This window comes from Ixodes scapularis, unplaced genomic scaffold (genome assembly GCF_016920785.2).
Source record: "Ixodes scapularis isolate PalLabHiFi unplaced genomic scaffold, ASM1692078v2 PGA_scaffold0__279_contigs__length_252992795, whole genome shotgun sequence".
Lineage (NCBI taxonomy): Eukaryota > Metazoa > Arthropoda > Arachnida > Ixodida > Ixodidae > Ixodes > Ixodes scapularis.
Window position 1 is genome coordinate 37,522,526 of NW_024609835.1, and position 21,705 is coordinate 37,544,230.

Here is a 21,705-nt window from a genome sequence, read left to right on the forward strand (position 1 = left end):
TGACTGTTTCCTCCGTGGCAGCGAAGACATCGAGATTCTAAATGATCAAATCAGAAGTAAAATTACAGTTCGTCCAATCCCCAGACACATGCAACCGGGGAGACACGACGGCAGAAGACAGGCCAGAATTCGATTCTTAGAGCAACAAATACAAAGCTGGGACAATACTCTCTACAGGGATGCCTCTCGACGCTCGAGCACAAATATTTACTCCTTGAGTGTAATCGACCAACATCTCTTAACCCGCTGCACGGCATCAATAAAAACATCCACCGTCGACGCCGCGGAGGAAACGGCTATAGCACTTGCAGTCTCGGCAAGCCGCGGACGGGACAGTGTCACTATAATCACTGATTCCCAGCAAGCGTGCCGGAATTACGCAAAAGGGCCAATCTACAAAGCGGCAGCAGTAGTACTCAGGAAAGGAACCAACCTTCCAAAGGTGACGCTCATCTGGGCCCCGGGGCACGCGGGATTATTAGGAAATGAACGCGCGCACGAGGTGGCTCGAGGTCTGCATTTCCGAGCGGGTGAGCGCCCAAGGGAGGAAAATGAGCAAGAACCAGTAGAGAGACGCTATAGCGAACTCCTCGCCTACTATAGGCAGGCTAGACAGAGTTTTCCCAGCCCGAATGGGCTCACGCGAAAGCAGGGTGTCATCTGGAGACAACTCCAGACAGATACATTTCCGCACATAGCTCGGCTTCACAAATTCTATCCACAAAAATACCCCTCCCACCTCTGCCCCTGGTGCAAACAACTACCGGCTAAACTCGCACACGTCACCTGGACGTGCCCTGAGCTACCTACTTTAGATCCTACTGAGAATGCTGAAATAATCCCCGTTGGGAATAACACATATGAGGGTTGGCTGAGGGCTCTATCCAGCTCTCTGCACACCAATCAGGTCCGCCTCATCAACAGGGCTGTACTCACAGCCCGCAAAAGCGGCGTCCTGGACATGAGATGCTGATTTGACTCTGTCAAATAAATGTTTTCACTCCCCCCCCCCCCCCCCCCCCCATTTTCATGCGGTTCAAGGATAAGATATTCGTCTGCTGCGAGTTTTATTGATGTTGAAAACCTTTTTATCAACTCTAAGAAATGGAAACGCGATACAAATGGGAACGCAGATATAGAGACCTAAAGTTATGTCCTTTTTTTCAATAACAGTTTTGCTTTTGTTTTTACTGATGTTGACAGTTCAAGGAACCTTCGCCAAGTTATTTATTCGATAAATTGCGTCGTCATACGGGACGATGCAATCGCGTTTATAGAGAAAAAGGCTTATAGTTTCGGAATGAAGTGCCATCAAGAATCGCTCTCAGATGAAAGCTGGTGGTATACGCTTACTTTTCGACAACAACGTTTATATGAAAAGTTTTGGCAGTTTGTGGAGTTACTTCATTCAGTGCACTAGACGTGACAAGCACAACGCGGAGCTATGTAATTTCAGATGCAATGAAGAATAACGTTACTTTTTGACGTTTTTCATTTTATTGATATTTTAAGTGTCAGTGCATCAGATCTGAAAAAAAAAACATCCACATTTAGTCTCGAGATGAGAAGAAAAATTTTCAAATGTAAGCCCATTTTACAAGGAGAGACTTTAGATTATAAAACGGAAGGAATTCGGGCGTTAATGTCTAACACCCTAGTCATAGCTTTAAAGGAGCGGTGCAACGATATTCAATTTTAATGTTTTTCACTTTACACGAGCTTACTGGCACTAGTGGGACTCAAGGATACTCGCGCGCAACGACATGCACTGGCCAAAAAACTCCTTCGTTGCGGTGTAATTCCAATGACAAAAGCGATCATTTTCAACCAATCAATCTTTTTTTTTTATTTTTTTTTTTGCAAAATTTGATGACGTAACGTGGGGATCGCAGTACACCCCAATGACGATATTTGAATGCGATTCATAGATTGGACCCGAGCATTGCGTGGGCACTCGATATGGGCTCGTGATAATTACTAGCTCGAGAAGCATTCGGGTAGTGGCCCGTGTCCAATCGCTGCAACGACGACAGTAGCCGAGCCATAACAATGTCTGGAACTCAGCGCCTGTCCTGTGCCTTGCCAACCCCAGCGCGTGGCTATGATCAACATTGGCGGCATAAAATCGGCTCCAGATTCCGTGGCCGCTTGTTCTGGCTGCAAGTTGAGGGAGTAAACGCCACTCGTTTTTCTTTAATTCTTTTTCGGGGACTTCTATTGCGTGGGGTGAAGAACGAGCGCGTGTTTCATAGGTCATTAACGTCAGGCATCCGTTCTAAGCGGTATTTGCGCAAAGTACACAAATTGTTGCATCGCCCCTTTAAAAACAATGACTCTTTCTATACTCCGTTTCACCTTATGTTGTACCGCAGACAAGGCTAAAAGCGCGCGCTCATAGCGTTGGGAGCTACTCTTAACGCACGAGAGCTTGTGCCGCCGAGATCTGCCCTGAGCAAGGAGCTCGCGCTTGTAGCTTTTCCTGCGGTACATTATAAGGTGAAACAGAGTATAACTGATATATTTTTCGTGCTGGTTATTGACCCGGTATTTAGATCGGCCGGTTCATTCAATTGTTCCTTTTTGAATTTTTAGTAGATTGCAATATGATTCGAGATTGGCATTACCGTTTCAAGAAATTTTCAAGTGCTTAAAGTTGTTTTAGGTCTTATGGCCCGAGTTGTTATGAAAATAAATGGTTATTCTGTGCATTTTCTTTCATTAACAACTCCGAGGTACGATTATACATAACAATCAGGACGTAAATTATTTCGGTATTTATAGTTACCGCAACTATGTGCTAATTTTAACCAGTTTGGTCATCTTGAAGTTTGGAAGTGTCGGAAATGACTGTCGGAAACACAAGCAAACTGTCCAACACTGAGTTACTAAACACACCGTTAATTCGACAGCCGTTTTGGTTCGTAAGAAAAATGAGCCCCTTGTTCGCATTGGGACCCTGTGTCGCCAGCAATGTGTCCCCCAGTATATATATATATATATATATATATATATATATATATATATATATATATATATATATATATATATTTCTTTTCTTTTTTAAAAGCATATGTTTGTGCCAATAACACGCCTGGATTGCGTGGCGTGGAATGGCACTATAGAACCTTTTCGAAAGCGCGCGCCTTCTGCTAGCCGCTCCGCCGGTTATCTGAGACTGCCCCATTGTTTAGGCGCGTACTCCGAGCATGTATTGGACGCGAGGTCTGCATCAGTATTCGGCGCGAGCTCCGCTCAGCTCACATAAAAAAAATAAAGTGCTGTGTCATCGTTTGGCGATGACTCTGATTCAGCCACGCGTATCGGGAAATGGGGCCCGCCTATGGAATTTCGAAATGTGTCTATTATGACAGTTTCTTGGAGCGGCTAATTGTAAACTGAGTCAGGTTTACGCTTTTGGATTTTGTTCATTAACGCTCTAACAAAATGTTCGGAGCAAAAAAAAAAAAAAAAAAAAGAAATTGCGGAACTTATTTTGTATTAACGTTTAGTTTACGGTTTTGTTTACATCGCTCGAGTGATTTTTGTTTTGTCACAGAAAAAATGATTCATTTGTTTGGATGTTATCCACTTTGTGTCACCATTTAGAACGCAATTCTATTTTTTACAGGTATTTACGGGAGGCTGTATCTACAAGAACGGACCCGTGAAGGTCATCCATGACGAAGAATTGAAGGTTCGAGCTGCTTTATCTGGTCCTGTTTTATCTTGTTCATAATCCGATGAAAATTGTTTCTTATATATATATATATGTATATATATATTTTTTTTTGTTACCGGTTAAAACCATGTATTAGTTCGTGGCCACTAAGCTCACATCTACACCTGAGTTCAAATACTCACTGGGAATACTTGTAACGTGGTCAAGGATTGACTCAAAATTTGAGGTAATTGTAGTTGATACATCAACTATGTGTGCGTAACCGTGCAGCTTAAATAACTATTAAAGTCTCTAGTGTAATATATATTTCTAAAAATATAATTTACGTTGAAATCACCCACAAAAGACTTGTGCAACTTCAGCTCAATACTCAGCTTGGGCAACCTTTCTGAAAACCGCGGAAAGGCACAGTCTGGTTCGGATGGACTAGGGCACACGAGAGAAAATAAGACCATAACACTGAACAGCAATTCGCTCAAAGTTATCGTTGATAATCTTGGACTGAGAAAATAGTCTGTATAACAACTCCCTGAACAGCTATAGACTACCTACAATCGAACAGCTCCAGTTTCGCAAAACTCCCTCGCGTTGGCCGAACCGCTCAAATAAAATAAGGCACCGCCGCTCGTGACGGCAAACAGACCTGACCGTCCTGATTCGGAGCTAGAATTGAATGGCAGAGCTTTAAGCTGGCGCGTCGGATTATCAGATTAGTTCTGTGTGTCCGGATTACCTCGGCCGTTTGTCACGGTCACTTGCTGCGACTGCTACAAGTGTCCGATTAAATTCTAGCGGGAAGCTGCAGGGGCGGATCCAGAGCTCCGTTTTGGGGGAAAGGGGGGGGGGGGCGGGAGAATTCGTAAGGATACTAATCTCCCATTCTTTCTGCGTATCGAGGGGTCCCCCCATGTCAAATTGCCCTCCGAGAAGGGGGGAGGGGGGGGTTCCACTTTGTTTGGGAGGGGGAGAGGGCGGCCGCCCCCGTGCCCCCCCCCCCCCCCCCCCCCCCCCCCTTAGATCCGCTCCTGGCGGGAAGACACTCGAAACTGGGGAGTCAAGATGCATGCGTCGCCCTGACAAATCCGAGCCCATCCGGGCTCGACGGAAAGGAGGTCGGTTGTCTCATTATTTGAAAAGAAAGCGAAGCTTGTAGTTTCAGTTTGCATTTAGCGATGAATGTTTCGGGACATATAGTCTTCCTCAAACAGACCTCTCTGGAAAATCCCGAAAGGCCTCTCGCCAATCTCACGCTGATCGGCGCGGCGCGGGGAATTGTGGGATCGTTCTGATGAACGCCCCACAGTTGTTTTCTCCGCACACCCTGCAAGCGGTTGGATTTCTTCCTTTTTACCACTGTAAGTTCAGAACAAAAAGAAAACAGAGAGAATTCATCACGGTAAGTGCCCTGTCTTGTTATCGTCCTGTTTTTCTTTGCGTTCTAAAATTGCAAAATGCGAGGCAATCAAGAATGCACCGTATACATAGGATGGCCTCAGTGAGTCGAAGAGACGATGGGAGGCGCTGCGTATTTTCCGAATGGTCTATTGCACACACAGTGTGCGTTTGAGAAGGATCATCAGAAATCAGTGTAACAGGCGCAACAACCAGTATTATTTGTTATAACAATACATGAGACAGGCTGTAGTGAAGATGCTGCGTAGTGTATAAAATTTAAGACAGCACCAACTTCGGAGACAGTTAGGTTCTATTACTTGTAATTTTATTTTACTTACCGTATTCACCCAAATCTAAGACGACTTTCTGTTGAACAAAGCCCCCACTGCAGGGCCTTACTCAAAACCAGTTGAATTGAATTGAATTCATATAGATTGTTGCTCTTTACGCAAGAAGCGCGAATCTCATTTTATGACAAGGGCAACGTTATTCTTTGATAAAAATAGTACAGTCGCAAAGAAAGGAGATCAGAATGTCGATGGAGGATATCCACGGAAGTGTGAAATTGGGCACTGGATAAATGGGCTAGACGGTTTCACGGGAAACAAAATTTTACGTCTAAACTTTAAAAGCTGGGGTGGGAAGGTTTCTAGGGTAGGTGGCGCAAGCTACCGCCCGATATACAAGGTACAATCACTAGCATCCATCTATCCATTCAGTCATCTAGTCTTGAGATAGATACTGTTTAATGACTTGCAAATAGAACCTATGCTAAAATTTTGAGCACATTGACCTTGTGCCTATAGCTTTATTATGTTTGATCGGAAAGCTAGCGAGGGTTCATTATACTCTTGGCCTTTTCGTTAATCGATATGATTAGATCCGTATGTTGTCTAGAGGGGAAATTAAATCGACTTACTTTCCAGTGAAAATACACACAAAAAGAAAGAAGTTACTGCCATTCTAAAGGATGCCACAAAAAAAAAAAAAAAAAAGTACTGTGTTTTTGTATTGCAAAAGTAAATAACGCATCGAACGCTCATTATCCTCCCAAATGTACCACAAGCGTTCCGGACCCGATGCCAAATCTTCAGAACTAACCGTTAGCTTATTCAAAAGTTATAAGTTATTTCCTTAAATTTTCATTGGGAAATGGCGGCCGATGTGCAGTTGAATGGTTTATTGAAATTTTCAGAAAATTGCCTATAACTAAAATCCTGCATATCCGAAGATTACCCGCGGATATCCACAGTAAACTGGGGGATGCGGGTAAAAATGAATACGAGTTAGCGGGTTGCGAATCGGATGCGGATATCCGTGGGTCCAGATGTACTTTTTTACCGAGGCTGCCCATGAACGTGCACAAGCGCACAGCGTAGAGTGAATAAATGAGTGACCCTATGAAGTGCACCATCGAATGTATTGCGGGAGCAAACTACTCTTTTGGATAAAGGTGCCAATCGGGGAGAAAATTGTCCTTACGTCAAGAAAGAGTTGATTCTCACCAAAGATCGCTTTAAAACGTTCTATCTCGCCAACCTTAGAAAAAAGTAAAGAATGCAAGAGCATCAGTCGTCCCGGAAAAAACGTGTTCTTGTTTGGCAGGAAAAAAGCGGAAAACGTTATTTGGGCAAAGAAAACACAAAACGTAATGGCCACAAAAAAAGTACAAAAAGCTTGCAAGTCGCTTCTTCGCAGGGTTAGGCAGTATCGCGATACAAATGTATCGCGATAGTATTTCAGAAATACATTTCGTATCTGTATTTCTGTATCGCGATAAATTTTTTTTCACCAGTATCTGCATTCCTGTATCGAAATACATTCAGAATATTTTTTTTTTGTATCGCGATACAATCCGGATGAAATGTATTTTGTTACATTTTTTGAGAAATACTCTCTCTCTCCCCCCCCCCCCCCCCCCCCCCCTCCCCTCCGAAAAAAAAAGTCCTAACGTATTTTTTCACTTTTTACTTCTGAGGACATTAGGTTCAAGGAGATGCTGGGGCATTGTTACTATGCTGACCAAGGTTCCTTTTAATTCTCCAAACTATTTTTCTGTGCGTCCTCTTCCCTTTTCTGAAAAGTGTTGCGTGGTCGGGGATCGGAACCAGGTGGGTGCCAGGAGTGGAGGCAGAGCATCTTCTGCCGCAGGTCCTTGGGTAGGGATTTCTTGAGTCCCGGTTTGCTGGCATCCAATGCCCACTGCTGACCGTCTCTCTTGCCTTAGCATACGCAGTACACCCAGCCGGCAAAGCTCAGTCACAGTCCGTTGCAGCACGAGCCTGGTGGTGGTTGATTTGAAATAGTAGCATGACTCACGCAGTGAAGTTCAACACATATTGGAATGCGTCTACGGCTGCTCCCGTAATACTGCACGACTCAAGGGTACGTCATCAGCCGACGTGAACGTGACCCGCTGCTCTGGTGATCCGAAACCCAGGATGAAGGCCAGACGTGGCCTCGCTGTGCTGACCCAAACTTCGTACGCCTGCGACTCGTCTCGAGCGCGCTGTTTCTCGGAGAGCTCGCACTTGTGCCGTCAATATCAGGTCGCAATCCACGAGGTCTCTGTTTGGATGATGATAGCTGAAACGTCAGGATTGCAATCCATGCGTCGGTGGCGGAGGGTCGGCAGGAAGGACCTTCACAACAGGGATGCCACCGTATCGTTCTTTCAACCGTAAGACAAGGACTCGCCCATGAATACTGCTGAGGACATCACTCCAGGTCAGCAATGTGCCACAACCTCTTCGCGTCGAGTCATTGTACCAACCAGTGACATAGACCTTTCTGACTTTGACGAACCAGAATGGAAATATGTCAAGACAAGAAAAAAGCGAAAAAAGACTAGCCTTAATTCGAGCCTAAGTGCTGAGACAGTCTGCAGTGCTGCAGTAGTGCCTGAAGGGCTTACTGTCGTATTCACGCTATTAGAGGAGGGCCACGTGATTACGTCACTTAGTAGCTTAAAACTGTCCCTTGCTCTAGAGAAGATGTTCCCGGAATGTATCTCGGAAATCAGGTTCAACAACCGCCTGAATCTCATTGCCGTTGACGTAAGGAACGGACAGACCACGCGTGGGCTGCTACGATGCACGATGCTCTGTGGAATCAAAGTCAGAGCGTATGATCCTCTCACCAGACATTGCGCCACAAGTGTAATCAGGGACGTAGACACTACGCTGAATGACGAAGAAATCGCCAGCAACCTAAGGTCCCCTGAAAACAGAGTTGCTCGTCTTCGACGACTAGGAAAAAGTTCAGCGATCAAGATCTCCTTCTGTGGATCGACGTTGCCAAGCTACGTTTACCTCGGTCATGTCCGGCATGCAGTTTCACAATTCCAAGAGAATCCACTTCAATGCCGCAAGTGTTGCCGCTAGGGACATTGAGAGGCAACCTGCAAGCGCAGCCCGGTGTGCAAACGCTGCAGCGGCACGCATGAAGACAGAGACACCTGCTCTGCTCAAGAAAAGTGCATTAACTGCGGCGACGCACACTCGGCTACATCGTCATCCTGTTCAAAATGGCGGCAGAAAAAGAAAGGCAAAAAATTACTCCAGACAACACGGAGTCGATTTCCGCACTGCCAGAACTGCACTTCATGGATCCGGATGGCCGATGCTGCCTAGTAAAAGCAAAGGGCCTTCTTCAACTGCGCAGGACACTTTGGCCCATAACTGAGAACCAGGTGCCAGAGAGGCCTACATATGCTGCACTAACTAAGGTTCCAAAAAGTAACAAAATAGAGGCACCTCCGACTAAGGAAGGGCCTATTTCACCTGACCTAATCCAACTCGAAAATCCGACAACGTCAGGAAACACACCCGCCGATCCAAGAAAGCGAAAAACACCGAAGCGTAAGACTCCGTTCGTTTCAACTGACACAGCTCCAAGCAAGGGGTGGACTCCGAAGCTTCAAACAACAGCAAACATAATCTCCAAGCTTTTGGAATCTATTGACACAGAATGGGCCCGCAGCATACTCACAATTCTTGAAATGGCCCTTCCCCTTATTAGATCATTGTAAATGGCAACTGCCGCGCCACATTCCTCTTCAGAACTCACCGTGTGGCAGTGGAATTGCCGTAGCCTCCGAAAAAAGCGCGGCAGCCTCATACAGTATCTTCAATCGCACGCTCCCCCACCTGACATCATCTTTCTGCAAGAACCTCGCACCCTTCCTAATCTTCCTGGATATGTGACACATGCGGCACATAACGATACCAAACAGGAACACCTTGTGGCCACCCTAGTCAAACGCGTTCACACCGCGGTAGTCCTTACATTAGACAACCAGGCCGTTCCACATATCCTACTTGAACTCCTTCCCGCCTCCCCACGCAAGCCTAACACCCAACCCCTCCGCCTACTCAATGTCTATAGCCGCCCCCAAGACCGCTACGCACGGTTTGATACGCTGTTTGAAGCCGCACGGCGCAAGGATTGCGCAACATTCATTGCAGGCGACTTCAACGCTCCTCATCCCACTTGGGGCTACCCTCGCGACACACCTAAGGGGCGCAAGCTACACACTTTGATCCAACAGCACAATCTCATTCTACTTACTGATCCATCGACACCTACACGTCTTGGCACCAGCGTTGCACGGGACACGTGTCCTGACCTCACCCTGTACCGAGGCACAAAACCCTGCACCTGGCACAACCTTGAGGAGCAGCTCGGCAGTGACCATTCCATTCTTGTCACCCATATCGACACCAAAGACTTCGCGGGTAAGGCACGCAAAATCCGCATCACGGACTGGCCTGCCTTCCGCGCATCTTCCACTTCTACCTTGCCCGACACACTCACTGATTGGGTGCAGACACTGCAAACCCGGCTAGACCGACACACGCGCACCCTTACCACCACTCCCGATGCGCCGGATATAGACTCCCACCTTCTTCACCTATGGGAAGCGCGCCGTGGTCTAACCAAACGGTGGCGACGTCAACGACACAACCGGAAGCTCAAACTACGCATTGCACAACTCACTGTAGATGCTGCTACCTATGCTGCCAACCTCACTGGTCAAAACTGGAATACGCTCTGCGACAAGCTCAATGGTACGCTCAGTACTGCACGAACATGGTCCCTACTCCGTCATCTAATACAACCAGGGCAAGCCAAATCGGACAGGGCCAAGGGCATTTACAAACTTCTCCAGGCCACTAACCTAACAGACTCCGAATGCCTCACACAGCTACGACAGCGTTACCTTCCCCCTCCTGATACCCCACGCTACGCGGACTACACGGGTCCCCCCAACAATCTTCCTTATCTTAACGCGCCAATCACGGACATTGAGATTCGCGCTGCACTCACTGACATTCGCCGCAACACATCCCCTGGTCCTGACAAGATTCGATACTCTCTCCTGCACAACCTCTCTGATTCCGACACCACTCAACTTACTACGTACTTGAATGAGGTGTGGGAGTCAGGTACCCTTCCCAAGGAATGGAAGGAAGCCACAGTCGTTCTAATTCCTAAGCCTGGCAAACCCCTTTACTTGGAGAACCTGCGCCCGATTTCCCTTACTTCATGTCTGGGCAAACTGCTCGAGAGGGTCCTACAGCTTCGCCTACACAAATTTTTTGCCGACACCTCCGCCCTTCCCCACACCCTCTATGGATACCGTAGTGGTATTTCTACTCAGGATGTACTGCTCCGCCTCAAACACGAAGTTCTAGACGCTCCAAGCACTGCTCAATATCGCGCTGTCCTTGCCGCAGATCTTAAAGGAGCCTTCGACAACCTGTCCCACGACCTGGTCCTTGAACAGTTGGCAGCCACTGGCTGCGGAGGGAAGGTGTACAATTACATCCGCAATTTCCTCCGCGACAGGTCTGCCAGACTCGTTCTTGGTCACCTTCGCTCCTCCTCCGCTCCGGTGGCAAACCGAGGTACTCCGCAAGGCTCTGTACTTTCTTCCCTCCTGTTTAACCTTGCTATGCGTGGTCTCCCTCCCCTTCTGGATGAGATCTCAGATGTCAGACATGCAATTTATGCAGATGACATTATTGTCTGGGTAACGAGAGGCTCCCTCGGACAAATAGAGACTCAGCTACAGCAAGCCGCTACTACCATCGAGCAATATGCCCGGCGTGGGGGCCTCACATGTTCCCCCACTAAGTCGGAGTTACTAGTCGTGACAAAACACGCTCGCGGACAAACCGATCTTCCCTTCACCATCACACTAGATGACAAACCCGTCCCGCGTAAATCGGCCATACGGGTGCTTGGCTTCACGTTGCAGTCCAACGCTAAGGCAACACAAACCCTTCACCAACTCACTACCCAGTGCAACCAAATCATGCACATGCTACGCCGCGTCTCTAACCGCCGAAATGGCCTTAAAGAGGCAGATGCCTTGCGCCTTGTCCAGACCTTGATTCGTACACGTCTACACTACCCCCTACCGTAAAACAACCTCACCCAGACCGAACACAAACGTATGTCTACCCTACTACGGAAGGCGCAGAAACTGGCGCTCGGTCTCCCCGTTCGCACAGCCACCGTTTGCCTAGAGCGGCTTGGTGTGACCAACACCCTGGAGGAACTTATAGAAACGCATGAGGCTGCCCAGTTGATGCGCTTGCGCTCGACGGCTCAAGGGCAGAGTCTCCTTGCCACCCTTGGTTTCCCACCCTGTCCTGCTTCCTTTAGCGCTGCGGGTCTCTCCCCCGCTGCTCGCGCCAAACTCATTGTGGCTCCTATTCCCCGCCATATGCATCCTACCCGTCACTCGACCCGGCGTGACCATCGCTCGCGCTACCTCCGACGCGCGTATACTGAAGGCTGCGATACCGTTCGTGCCCTCTTTACGAACGCCAGTCCGCAGGATGCACGCGGAGGGATCACAGTCGTCGTGAACAGTGATCTCAGGCTGGTCCACGCTGCCACGGAACGTGGTCTCATCGAAGTGTCCCTCCTGGAGGAGCGTGCGGTTGCCAGGGCAATCCTTTCCACCTCCACTCTTCCCTCTTCCACGCCAACTCACATTCTGACTGACTCCAAGACGGCCTGTCGCCACTTCCTTTACAACACCCTACATCCCTTCGCTGCGTCCCTACTCGACTCTTTCCTATCCTCCACCTCCCACACTTTCCGGTTAGTCTGGGTGCCTGGGCACGCAGATATCCCTGGTAATGAGTGCGCACATGCGCTCGCCCGAGAACTCTCAAACCGGGCACTTGGGGAAGACTCTGCTACCATCCGACCAGCCCCTTTTTCATACTCGACTCACCTAGCTGAGCTACGCCTTGCTCGACAACATTATCCTCCTCCTCAGCCTTCTCTTACTCGCAGACAGGGCGTCCTATGGCGTCAACTCCAAACCAACACCTTCCCGACGCCCCTTTTCTACTCATACGTGTAGAACGGTCCGCGGTCCGCCTGAGTGCCCGCACTGAGGCGATCGTCCTACCCTTCTCCATATGGTCTGGCAATGCCAAGCCATTCCCTCTGTCTCGCCTCTTCCCAACCCCTCCCCCACCTCCTGGGAGGAGCGGCTGACCGATGACACGCGTCCACCGGCCAGCAATGGCTGGTTGACCGTACCGAGTCGGTGGCCGCCTCGTATGGGGCCCCGGACTAGGGGCTCCAACTGGGTGTACTAGAACCCATACCTGCAATAAAGTTTATTCATTCATTCAGAAGATAAGGTGACAGAACATTTAGGGTGACAGAATTTATTTAGAGGTCGAAGTCTTTTCGCATTCCTCGTCAGACAGACAGGATGTCAGGGAAGGGTCCACGGTCAGTCCTCGATGGAATGTTTTTTTTCAGCCCACTGAAGACTCCACGTCGTCTGAAACCACTACCTTCAAGGCAAAGTGCCAAGCCTACGGGAAAGTAATTTCAGGATCAAAAACTCCCACTTCAAGCTTCATCTCAGTTGGTGTTTTATACGAATGTGAAAAATGTATTGCAGTATCAGTATTTCTGTATTTCTATTTCTCCCTCCCTAAAATGTATTCCTGTATTTGTATTTCCAAAGACTTTTTGCCTCTATTTAAAATGTATTTCCGATACGAATCGCAATACATTTCTACAGATATATTTCAGTATCAGTATTTTAGCTACTATTTTAATGTATCTTAGTATTTGTATTTCTAAATACATTTTTAGTATTTCTGCCCAACCCTGCTTCTTCGCCTACCAGTAGATCGAGGAGACTGAATTCAATCCTCTGGAGTGGCGGCACTTGCGCCAGAACGAATTTCCGTACCTCATTCTTGTAGCACATTTTGTGCATGCAATCTTAGCATCAAGCGCATGCATAAACGGAGAGAGACTTCTCATTCGCTGGTATTAATTTAAGAGAGACGAACCAGTCTGAAACTGTCCGTGTTGCGGGGGATCGGTGGCCGAGATCACGCATGGCAGGGAGACATGCAGACATTAACCCTCAGCCTATAAACGTGTATTTCAGTGAAATTATCACCCAGATTAAGAGCATTTATGCTACCGCAGAGCGGGCCCCAGAGTGGGCACCAATACTAGATCATATCATCCAGATGAAGCAAATGTAACACCTGTTTATGCTTCAACCATTTACAACTACTGTTTACCAGGATTAGAAAGAAAACAATGTAAAACTCTATTTGAAACGTTCCCCGGTGTCTTTATCTACTAGCTAGCGACTTGCGTATGCGGAAATATCAATACCGGTGACAAGGTAGCATGTTCCATGCTTCCAAAAAGTGTGGGTGTCTTTTGTGTAAAAGTTAAATACGTGTAACCAATGAGTAAAATTAATGACTTTATTGTAACAGTTCAAACTGAAATGAAAGGGTATATAAAAAAAAGGATCGGTGGCCGAGTGGGCTCGCGCACACCAGCTTGGAGCACGTAAAGCGAAAGCTCGCGCTGCAGAACCCAGGGATCCTTGGTTCAATTCCCACTTCTTCCCGTTTTGATCTGGATGAACATCGTACCGGCGTGCGGTCGTGTATCACTACTGCGTGGTGCACGTTAAAGACACCAGGCTAGCGGTTGTACTGCGCTGGCTAAATTGTTCATCTACAGCAAGTGACTCGTCGCAACTTTGAAATAGCTGACCAACTACACGCGCGGTATAAATATCCACACAACCCCAATCATTATTGTCCATGCTGACGATATTGTTTCTCTTACAGAGCAACTTCGACAAGTAAAGCGTTGCGAGTGTGTGCGTTTTATTCTGCTCGACAGCTGGCACTGCATTGTTTTTAAGTATATGGTTCCGAGCATGCCGTTTAGGGTGCGTCTTCAAAACTGAAACCGATAGGACATGTTGCCATTATTGAAAATTTTGATATTTTCCTAGTCGTGTACCCGCGCCTTACCACATATACACAAGCACTTTAATTGCTGCGGTGAGTGAGCACCTTTCCTCTCCCACTTTTTTTGTTGTTTGGCCTAAATAAAATGACGCAATGTTATTAGTTTGTCTCTTGCTAATTTTTGTGTTTAAAAAAATATACGTCTGCTTGAAGGGGTTTTTACAAAGCAAAAAGAAAAATAAATATTAAAAATTCCTTCATTTTTAAGCGCATCTTTCTCTGTAATGCCTTCAGGCCCCGAGGGAATGATAAATGTAATCTTCTGGGCAGAGTGTCAGCGTCACGGGCTTCCAAGATGATCTAATAACTGCGATCATCTTTCCGGCGATGCAAAGTGTCTTTAGAAGGATGATCGCTTAGCCTCTAAATATGATAAAGCATAATATGTTAAAATGACTCTCCCCGTAATGCGAGTTCTCTTTATAAAGGTAAACAAACAACTTATATATTAAAAAAAAAAAACAAAAAAAAAAAAACGTCCAGATGTTTCTTTAGTTGTCATTCATGCTTGATTTTATTATGAAAAATGAATGAACGGATAGAGGGTCGGATGCGGTTCCGAATTTTGCGGATGCGGTTCGGATACGAATACGAAGCCTGCGGATGCGGATCGGACGCGGACATAATTATGAATGCGATTGCATTCTTTAGCTACTTCACCCGGTTTTCGGGATACGCTATCTGGCCTTGAATGTGCCGTGCGTATGCGCGGCGCGCGTATGCGGAGGCGTTGCGCTGCCGCGCGGCGCCTCCACGCACGCAGGACGTCCGCATACGCAAGCGCCGCGCGTATAGACCTTTTCATTTTAGTAGTTGCCTCACCGGTGGACAGAGGGCGCTGACGCACTCGGCGCCATTAGGTTGCTTCAATTTGGTTGGTTACGGTTTCAACGTGAATGCGGCTATGTTGCTCTTTTACGTTGTTTTTGCTTAATTTTGTGATACGATTATTTTCCTGGTAGCACACAACCAATGAAACAGTAGTATTGAGCCACTTTGATGTCTACGAGGTGTATTTTAGCTTAAATTGTGGACTTTTTTTTACCAACTTTTTTGATGTATCTGATTATGGTCGGTTGTGAAACGCCTGACTAATGTACAGGGAAGATTACCATCCTTTATGGCCGTACCCGATGACACCAGTTTCCAGAAAAACAAACTAATGAAGTGAGTAACATGTAAATATAAAGGGGGGAAGCACATCGACAGGTTGATTAGCAATGTTCTGAATCGGCCAGAACAGATGAACTCGCGAGTTTACAACTCTCTGTTTGGTTTTCGTGGGCACCCTACCTTTTAGTGAACTTCGCAGAATAAAAACTTTTCGTGTAATGACGCAGATAATTGATATAAACAAATAATATCGTCTCGGCCTCTTTTTTCTTAAATTTAGTACTCGAGCATGTTTTGACAGGCTGAGTAGGAAATTTCTTAAATTATCAAGCCTGCTAAAGTACTCATAAGCAGCATTTCGCGATATTTGCCCCAGGAAATACATTTTTTTTATATAAAGATGTGCTTACTCAGGATAGGATAGAAGTGACAGGCCCGTCAAATTAAATCTGGCATTTGTCTTCCGTAAAATTGGCCAAATAAAATTAAAGGGCGCAGGAGGAGAAATATTTCCGAAAGCTTTCCTGAGTTCTAGCGCTAGGCACAACTTCACGGACCTGTGTAAAAAATATTTATTTCTTCGAACAAATTCGCTTTACAAATTTCGGCGTAGCCAGCCACAAAAAGTAAGCCTCTGTTTGCCATCGGCAATCCTGGACTCATATAGCTGTTATGCAAACGGCTCTTCTTTCTTTTTCTTATTTTTTTTTCTTTTTTTTTTTTGGGGGGGGGGGGGGCGTTAATTATTGCGGATTTTAGTTATGGCAAGAAATAAAACAACGTAAGCAAAAAAAAAAAAAAAGCGTCGTCATTATTGCGCATGCGCCGAACCCAAACCGTGTTTCGGATTTGCAAATAGAAACGACGTTATTTTTTGTGCACGCTATTCTAAAACTCGCTACTCTTAAGTGTGTGTGGCAGTTTTTTACGCGGGAGGTCCCAACCTTTGTGTTAAGTAAATTAAGTGGAGGGCACTGGTTATTTAAATGTGATCAATAAATCATTTAAATGACTGTTGAAATGGGAGCGAGTATGGTATACAATTTCCTATGCTTCATAAGTAAACCGACCAACCAAATGTGTACGTCGCAAAAAAAAAAAAAAAAAAAAAGAGAGAGGTTGAGAGCCTCATAGACATGTAGGTGTGATATTGTGAACAAACAAATCGCTCGATGTTGGCGTACCTTTACTTTTAGCCTCAGATAAAATACAAGTTACATTTTCGTTGTCTATCTCCTCCGCGAGTTTCCTCATATAATCAAAAGAAACTGTTTTCGATATATTATGAATACAAAGAACGATACTTCCACGAAATACAGATAGTCTCCGTGCGCTGATTATTCTTGACGCCTTGCAATCCTAAATGCGCGATATAAATATACGCGCTTCTTAGTGAGAATGTTTCGCCAATATTAGTAAACAAACCTCGGGAGTCGTCGAGTAGACGTATCGGACTACAGTTTCCGAAGTAAGGCCAGCAAGCGCGGTGAAACGCGACGAAAAACACGAATGCAACGCTTCCGCCAAGGTGCGGAGGGGGGAGCGGAGCAGCAAGTTGAAGCAACCTAATGGCTGCCGCGTCACGTGATTCCAAGATGGCAGCGCCCATGCGGAGGAGGATGAAAAGGTCTATACGGGCGTCGTCCTAGAGGTCGTCCTAAACTTCACCTTCGATGTCACCCTCTAGGACGTCGTCCTCGACGTCACCCTAGAAGCCGTTCTTGAGGTCGTCTTTGTGATCACCCTAGAGGTCGTCCCAGAGGTCGTTCTATACGTAGTTTTTGACATAATCCTCGACTTCGTCCTTGAGGTCGTCCTAGAGATCGTCCTAGAGCTCATTCTAGACGTCGCCTTCGACGTCTTCCTCGACGTCGCCCTAGACGTTTCCCTCGAGGTCGTCCTAAAAACCTTCCTTGAGATCGTCCTAGATGTCGTCCTGTCGTTTTTGACCTTGTTCTCTGGACGTCGTCCTCGACATCGCCCTAGCAAGCAGATGAACCCGCGCCGTGCATACGCGGAGCGGCAGTACGCACACATTCACATTTGCGCCCGAGTTACGAAGCAATTTTCGGTTTAATTTGAGATAGTTGGTACATGGTCAATGATGATGGTGAAGCGGCTTGAACATTAAACGATTACACAGAGACAGGACAAGACACGCACGAGGCTGCAATGATAGTGGGGAAACAGCTTGAACATTAAACGATTACACGAGACAGAATGTTAGACGATTTCACAGACACGAAGCAATCACTCACTTTTGAAGTGGCGCGCTGCAGTCGCGCTGATGTCAATGATTGCTTTGTAAACCATTCATAAAATATAGTGTCCACTCAAAATTTGCGTCTTCGTACTCACAGTGAGTTGTATCGTGAATCTCATGACGAATTCTATCGCAATTCATAAACAACGAACAATAGTGATTTCTGCAGCCAATTTTAATGCGATAGCGTTAAGAAGCTCATGTCCCAGAAAAGCCGGCATCGGCGTCGCCGGGATGGGAAATTCTGATTGATCGATAAGGTCATAACGGCACAGCCACATCACCCTCGCGTGGGAATTTTAAACTACCCACGACGTCCATGCCAAACCTGACCTGACGCGTAAGATGAAAGTGATGGAAAAAAATACGATACGTAATTCGAATAAAGGCCGTTGCATGTCTGAAATGGTTACACTTTACAAAGCAATTAAATTGCCTGAAAGAAAAATTTGAAAAATTTTAGGTGGGACTCATTTCGACACAAGTTATAATAAAATCATTCGGAATCTGCGCGTACTGTAGGGCTTTCATTGGTCCACACAATGTAGTCCTCGAGAAAAAAAGAGTCCACATGTTTTTCTAGTGCCCTGATATGAATAGGCGGTTTTGTAGTATAGGGGCTTGGTAGATGTGGGAACTAACACATTTTAGACAATATAAGACCAAAAACGACCTTTTTAAACAATGACTTCAGTGGGACACTGAAGTCATTTTTTAAAAAGGTCGTTTAAAGGTCACAAGCGTGAAAAAAGCCTGTAGCTCGTGAGTTATTTGTCCGCGCTCAGACGAGACGTGCACTGCTAAAACGGGTCTTCATATCCTTGGGTGCACGAGTACACGGTGATGGGGCTTTTTTTTTTATTGTCTTATGGTTCCTCTGCCCTCTTTATCTGCGCACTGTTGTTCCAGTCAATTATATCACGCTTTTCTGCTTCTTCTCGCGTTATTCCTCTTGCCAATCTGTAACCCGCTTCAACGCCTTTGGTTTCGTGTTTTTCTTACCCACTATAGAAAAACAACAGAAAAAAAGCCCCATCACCGTGTCGTTTTTCTGCCGATAACAAGTCTTCTGGGCCACCGCCGTGTTTTTCTTCTCCATGATTGTGTACCTAATGTACGGTGACACGCGCCCGGGGCGACTCGGCCGTCTCGTCACCCCGTCGCCTAATTACTATAGTCTGTTTCTCTTCTATACAATCACATCCACGCTCGAGGTCGGATCGACACTTGAGGCTGCACCTAATCCTGTAGGGATCCTCATCTCGACGTTCCCGCCGTCTCAATCAGGGAGCGTGCACCTGCAGACAAGTTCGTTCAGCTGTTTCCTCTCGTTCGGCCCAAGGCCGCTGCAGACTGTCTGCCCGGAGGTCATCGATGTCGTCTCTTTGTGTTCGTTTCTCCTCTTCTCCATTGGGAGAATGATTAGGCTTTGCTTCAGATGCGTGCAAGCGAATCGATTGCAGAGGAGGAAAGAGCAGGGCAGCTATTCTCCGCGCAACTTTTTGGTCAGCAGCTGGCGTAGTTTCCACAGCGGTGCTGGTGCAATGCTGCAGAAAAAGGGAGAAGGCGGTTGAGGGCGTTACACAGCTTCCAAACAAGCAAAACATTTGGTAAACAACAAAACACGTACACAAAATTAAAGCTCTAGACAGCTAGGATAAGAGTTGACTCTCAACTGCAGATTTAATGAAAAAACAGGCACCAACAACAATAAACAAACCAGTCATAATCAGTCACCGCTTGTCAAAAGGAAAGAAAACGAAACGACATCTTTGCTGTACCGAGTTACCTTTCCCATTTTTTCTCTGGAGGTGACGCAAAAGCTAGTTAGAAAATAGGGGAGCGGAGATAACATTATGTTTGCAGCTCCCTTTTCGTGAACTATTTTTTAATCTATACCTTTCGGGGAATCATTACAAAAACTTCCCCTGCCTTGCATGTCTAGACAGAAACGTTGCCACGACCTGAAGAAAGAGGCATACTAAGTTTCAAAACTTTGAGTAACAAATAAAACGAGAGTGGTACAACCCCTAAAGAAATTAATAGGCAGGCACTTGCTTATGCATCAAACACCGCTTTCGAACACGCCTTTTGAAGGCGCATAAGGCATCCTACATATTAATATTAACGATCAAAAAGCGTAATGTAATTACGTGGTTACTATACCCACAGACACACAAAAAAAAAATAGTTGCTCGTGCACATTTTGTTTTTGGCGCAGACGCAGCCTCCCCGCTGCACGCTGAAGGACAAGCCTGTACGCGGAGCCGCCCAGATGCTTCAACTGAGCCTGGATGGAAAGAGGTTGTACGCCACGACCTCCCTCTACAGCGCCTGGGACAACCAGTTCTACCCGGAGATGATTGAGTGAGTGCCCTTAGAGATGTGGGGGAGTTTTAGTGGATCGTTCTGGATACCCCCGATAACGATACCCGAGTGCGATGCGATGCAGGGCGAGAGGGGTCGGCGGGGTAAAGGTATCGTTATCGGAGTTACCCGGACGATCCACTAAAACGATCCAGTGTTCCCTTACCGCTTACCGCGAGTGTACGCAAACGACTCAGTCAGCACGCACCGTGTCTGTGAAATAGGGCACGCGGTCGGTGCGTAGGCCGCGAGGATGTAGCAAAAACTGCCCGCACTTTTCAGTGTTTGTATCGCGATAAAGCAATTTTTTTTTCATTTTTGTTTTATTTCGCACCAACCATTGTGTAGAAACAGAAACACGTGAAGTGAATGGTTGCGCTCCACAATCAATAGGTTGGAATCCAGGTTTGAACTTTGCAGTCGTACTGCACTCGCCAAATCGTCCCTCAGTGGAGACATCGGACGACATTCTGAAGACGCGCTCGCACCGCTCTTACGCCATTCGAAAGACACGGTTTTGTCCGCAGTCATGATGGCAGAGTCATCTGCGGACACGCGTCAAACATTTTAGACGCATGTTTGTTTCGTACATGCTTCCAACATGTGTGCAGACAGTTTTCTTTGTATGACCAATGGGACAGCACTACCATGCAAGGAGCACACATGCCTCAGACAGTGTGTCTAAAGACTGTCTTTTGTACGACGTTTTATCGGCGTGACCGCATCGGCTTCGAGGCAGACTAATTTTCTCCCCGTCTAAATCTGCACACGCCAAACCTGACTTTTGTGTACCAAGCGTCGGTTCTGAACAGCGTTCGATAGCGAAATGTTTTGCATTCATTTTGCAGGGGCGGCGCCATGATGATGCGCATCAACGTGGACACGGCCAAGGGCGGTCTGTCCATGGATCCCGACTTCCTGGTGGACTTCGGCGAAGAGCCCGAGGGGCCCGTCCTGGCGCACGAAATCCGTTTTCCCGGAGGGGACTCCACGTCCGACATCTGGCTCTGAGCCGGGTTCCTGCTCCGGCTCTGCTTCCGCCGCAACACGGAAGAGCACTGGAACCCTAGGGCGAGAGTTCAGTCGTTGTCGCCTATTCAGAGAAGAGAAGAGGCGAAAAACAGGAACGTGACCCCCGGTCTGAATGTCACGCCAGATGTCTTGGGGGAAATAAATGAAAAAAGAGACTCATTAGTCGTCCCGCGAATACGTGATGAGGCAGAGAACAAGAGACGAACGAATGCAAAACAAACAAAACGGAAAAAAAAATGTATTGTGATTTGCACAAGATTTACTTGTTCCGGCTGTGGATACACTTTGAAAAGTGTTACACCCATGGTAATGTAAATGAGCTTGTCACAGGGTTAACAGCCCAAGCCGCAATCATAACACTGAAACATGATAAAACAAAAATTGGCAACGACCTTTCCTTTTAATGTTCTATAATGTATGGCATGCATTACAGGGAATTGGTGCGTTACGTGGCGTATATTTTCCCTCTAAATTTAGCAGTCAAACTGAACGGTTGTATGGGTCACGTTATGTCAGGCCACGTG

At 46.7% G+C, this 21,705-nt stretch overlaps 1 protein-coding gene across 1 annotated transcript in view; it reads left to right on the forward strand.

Moving 5' to 3' along the window:
• LOC8035278 (methanethiol oxidase) overlaps positions 1–21,256 on the forward strand; it is a 99,271-nt gene extending 78,015 nt beyond the window's left edge. The window contains exons 9-11 of the mRNA XM_040222981.2: positions 3,629–3,694; positions 20,004–20,149; positions 20,998–21,256. Of these exons, the coding sequence (XP_040078915.2) occupies positions 3,629–3,694; positions 20,004–20,149; positions 20,998–21,160 (375 nt within the window). The 3' untranslated portion in view covers positions 21,161–21,256. The remainder of the gene's footprint in view (positions 1–3,628; positions 3,695–20,003; positions 20,150–20,997) is intronic.
• The last annotated feature ends 449 nt before the right edge of the window (positions 21,257–21,705 follow it).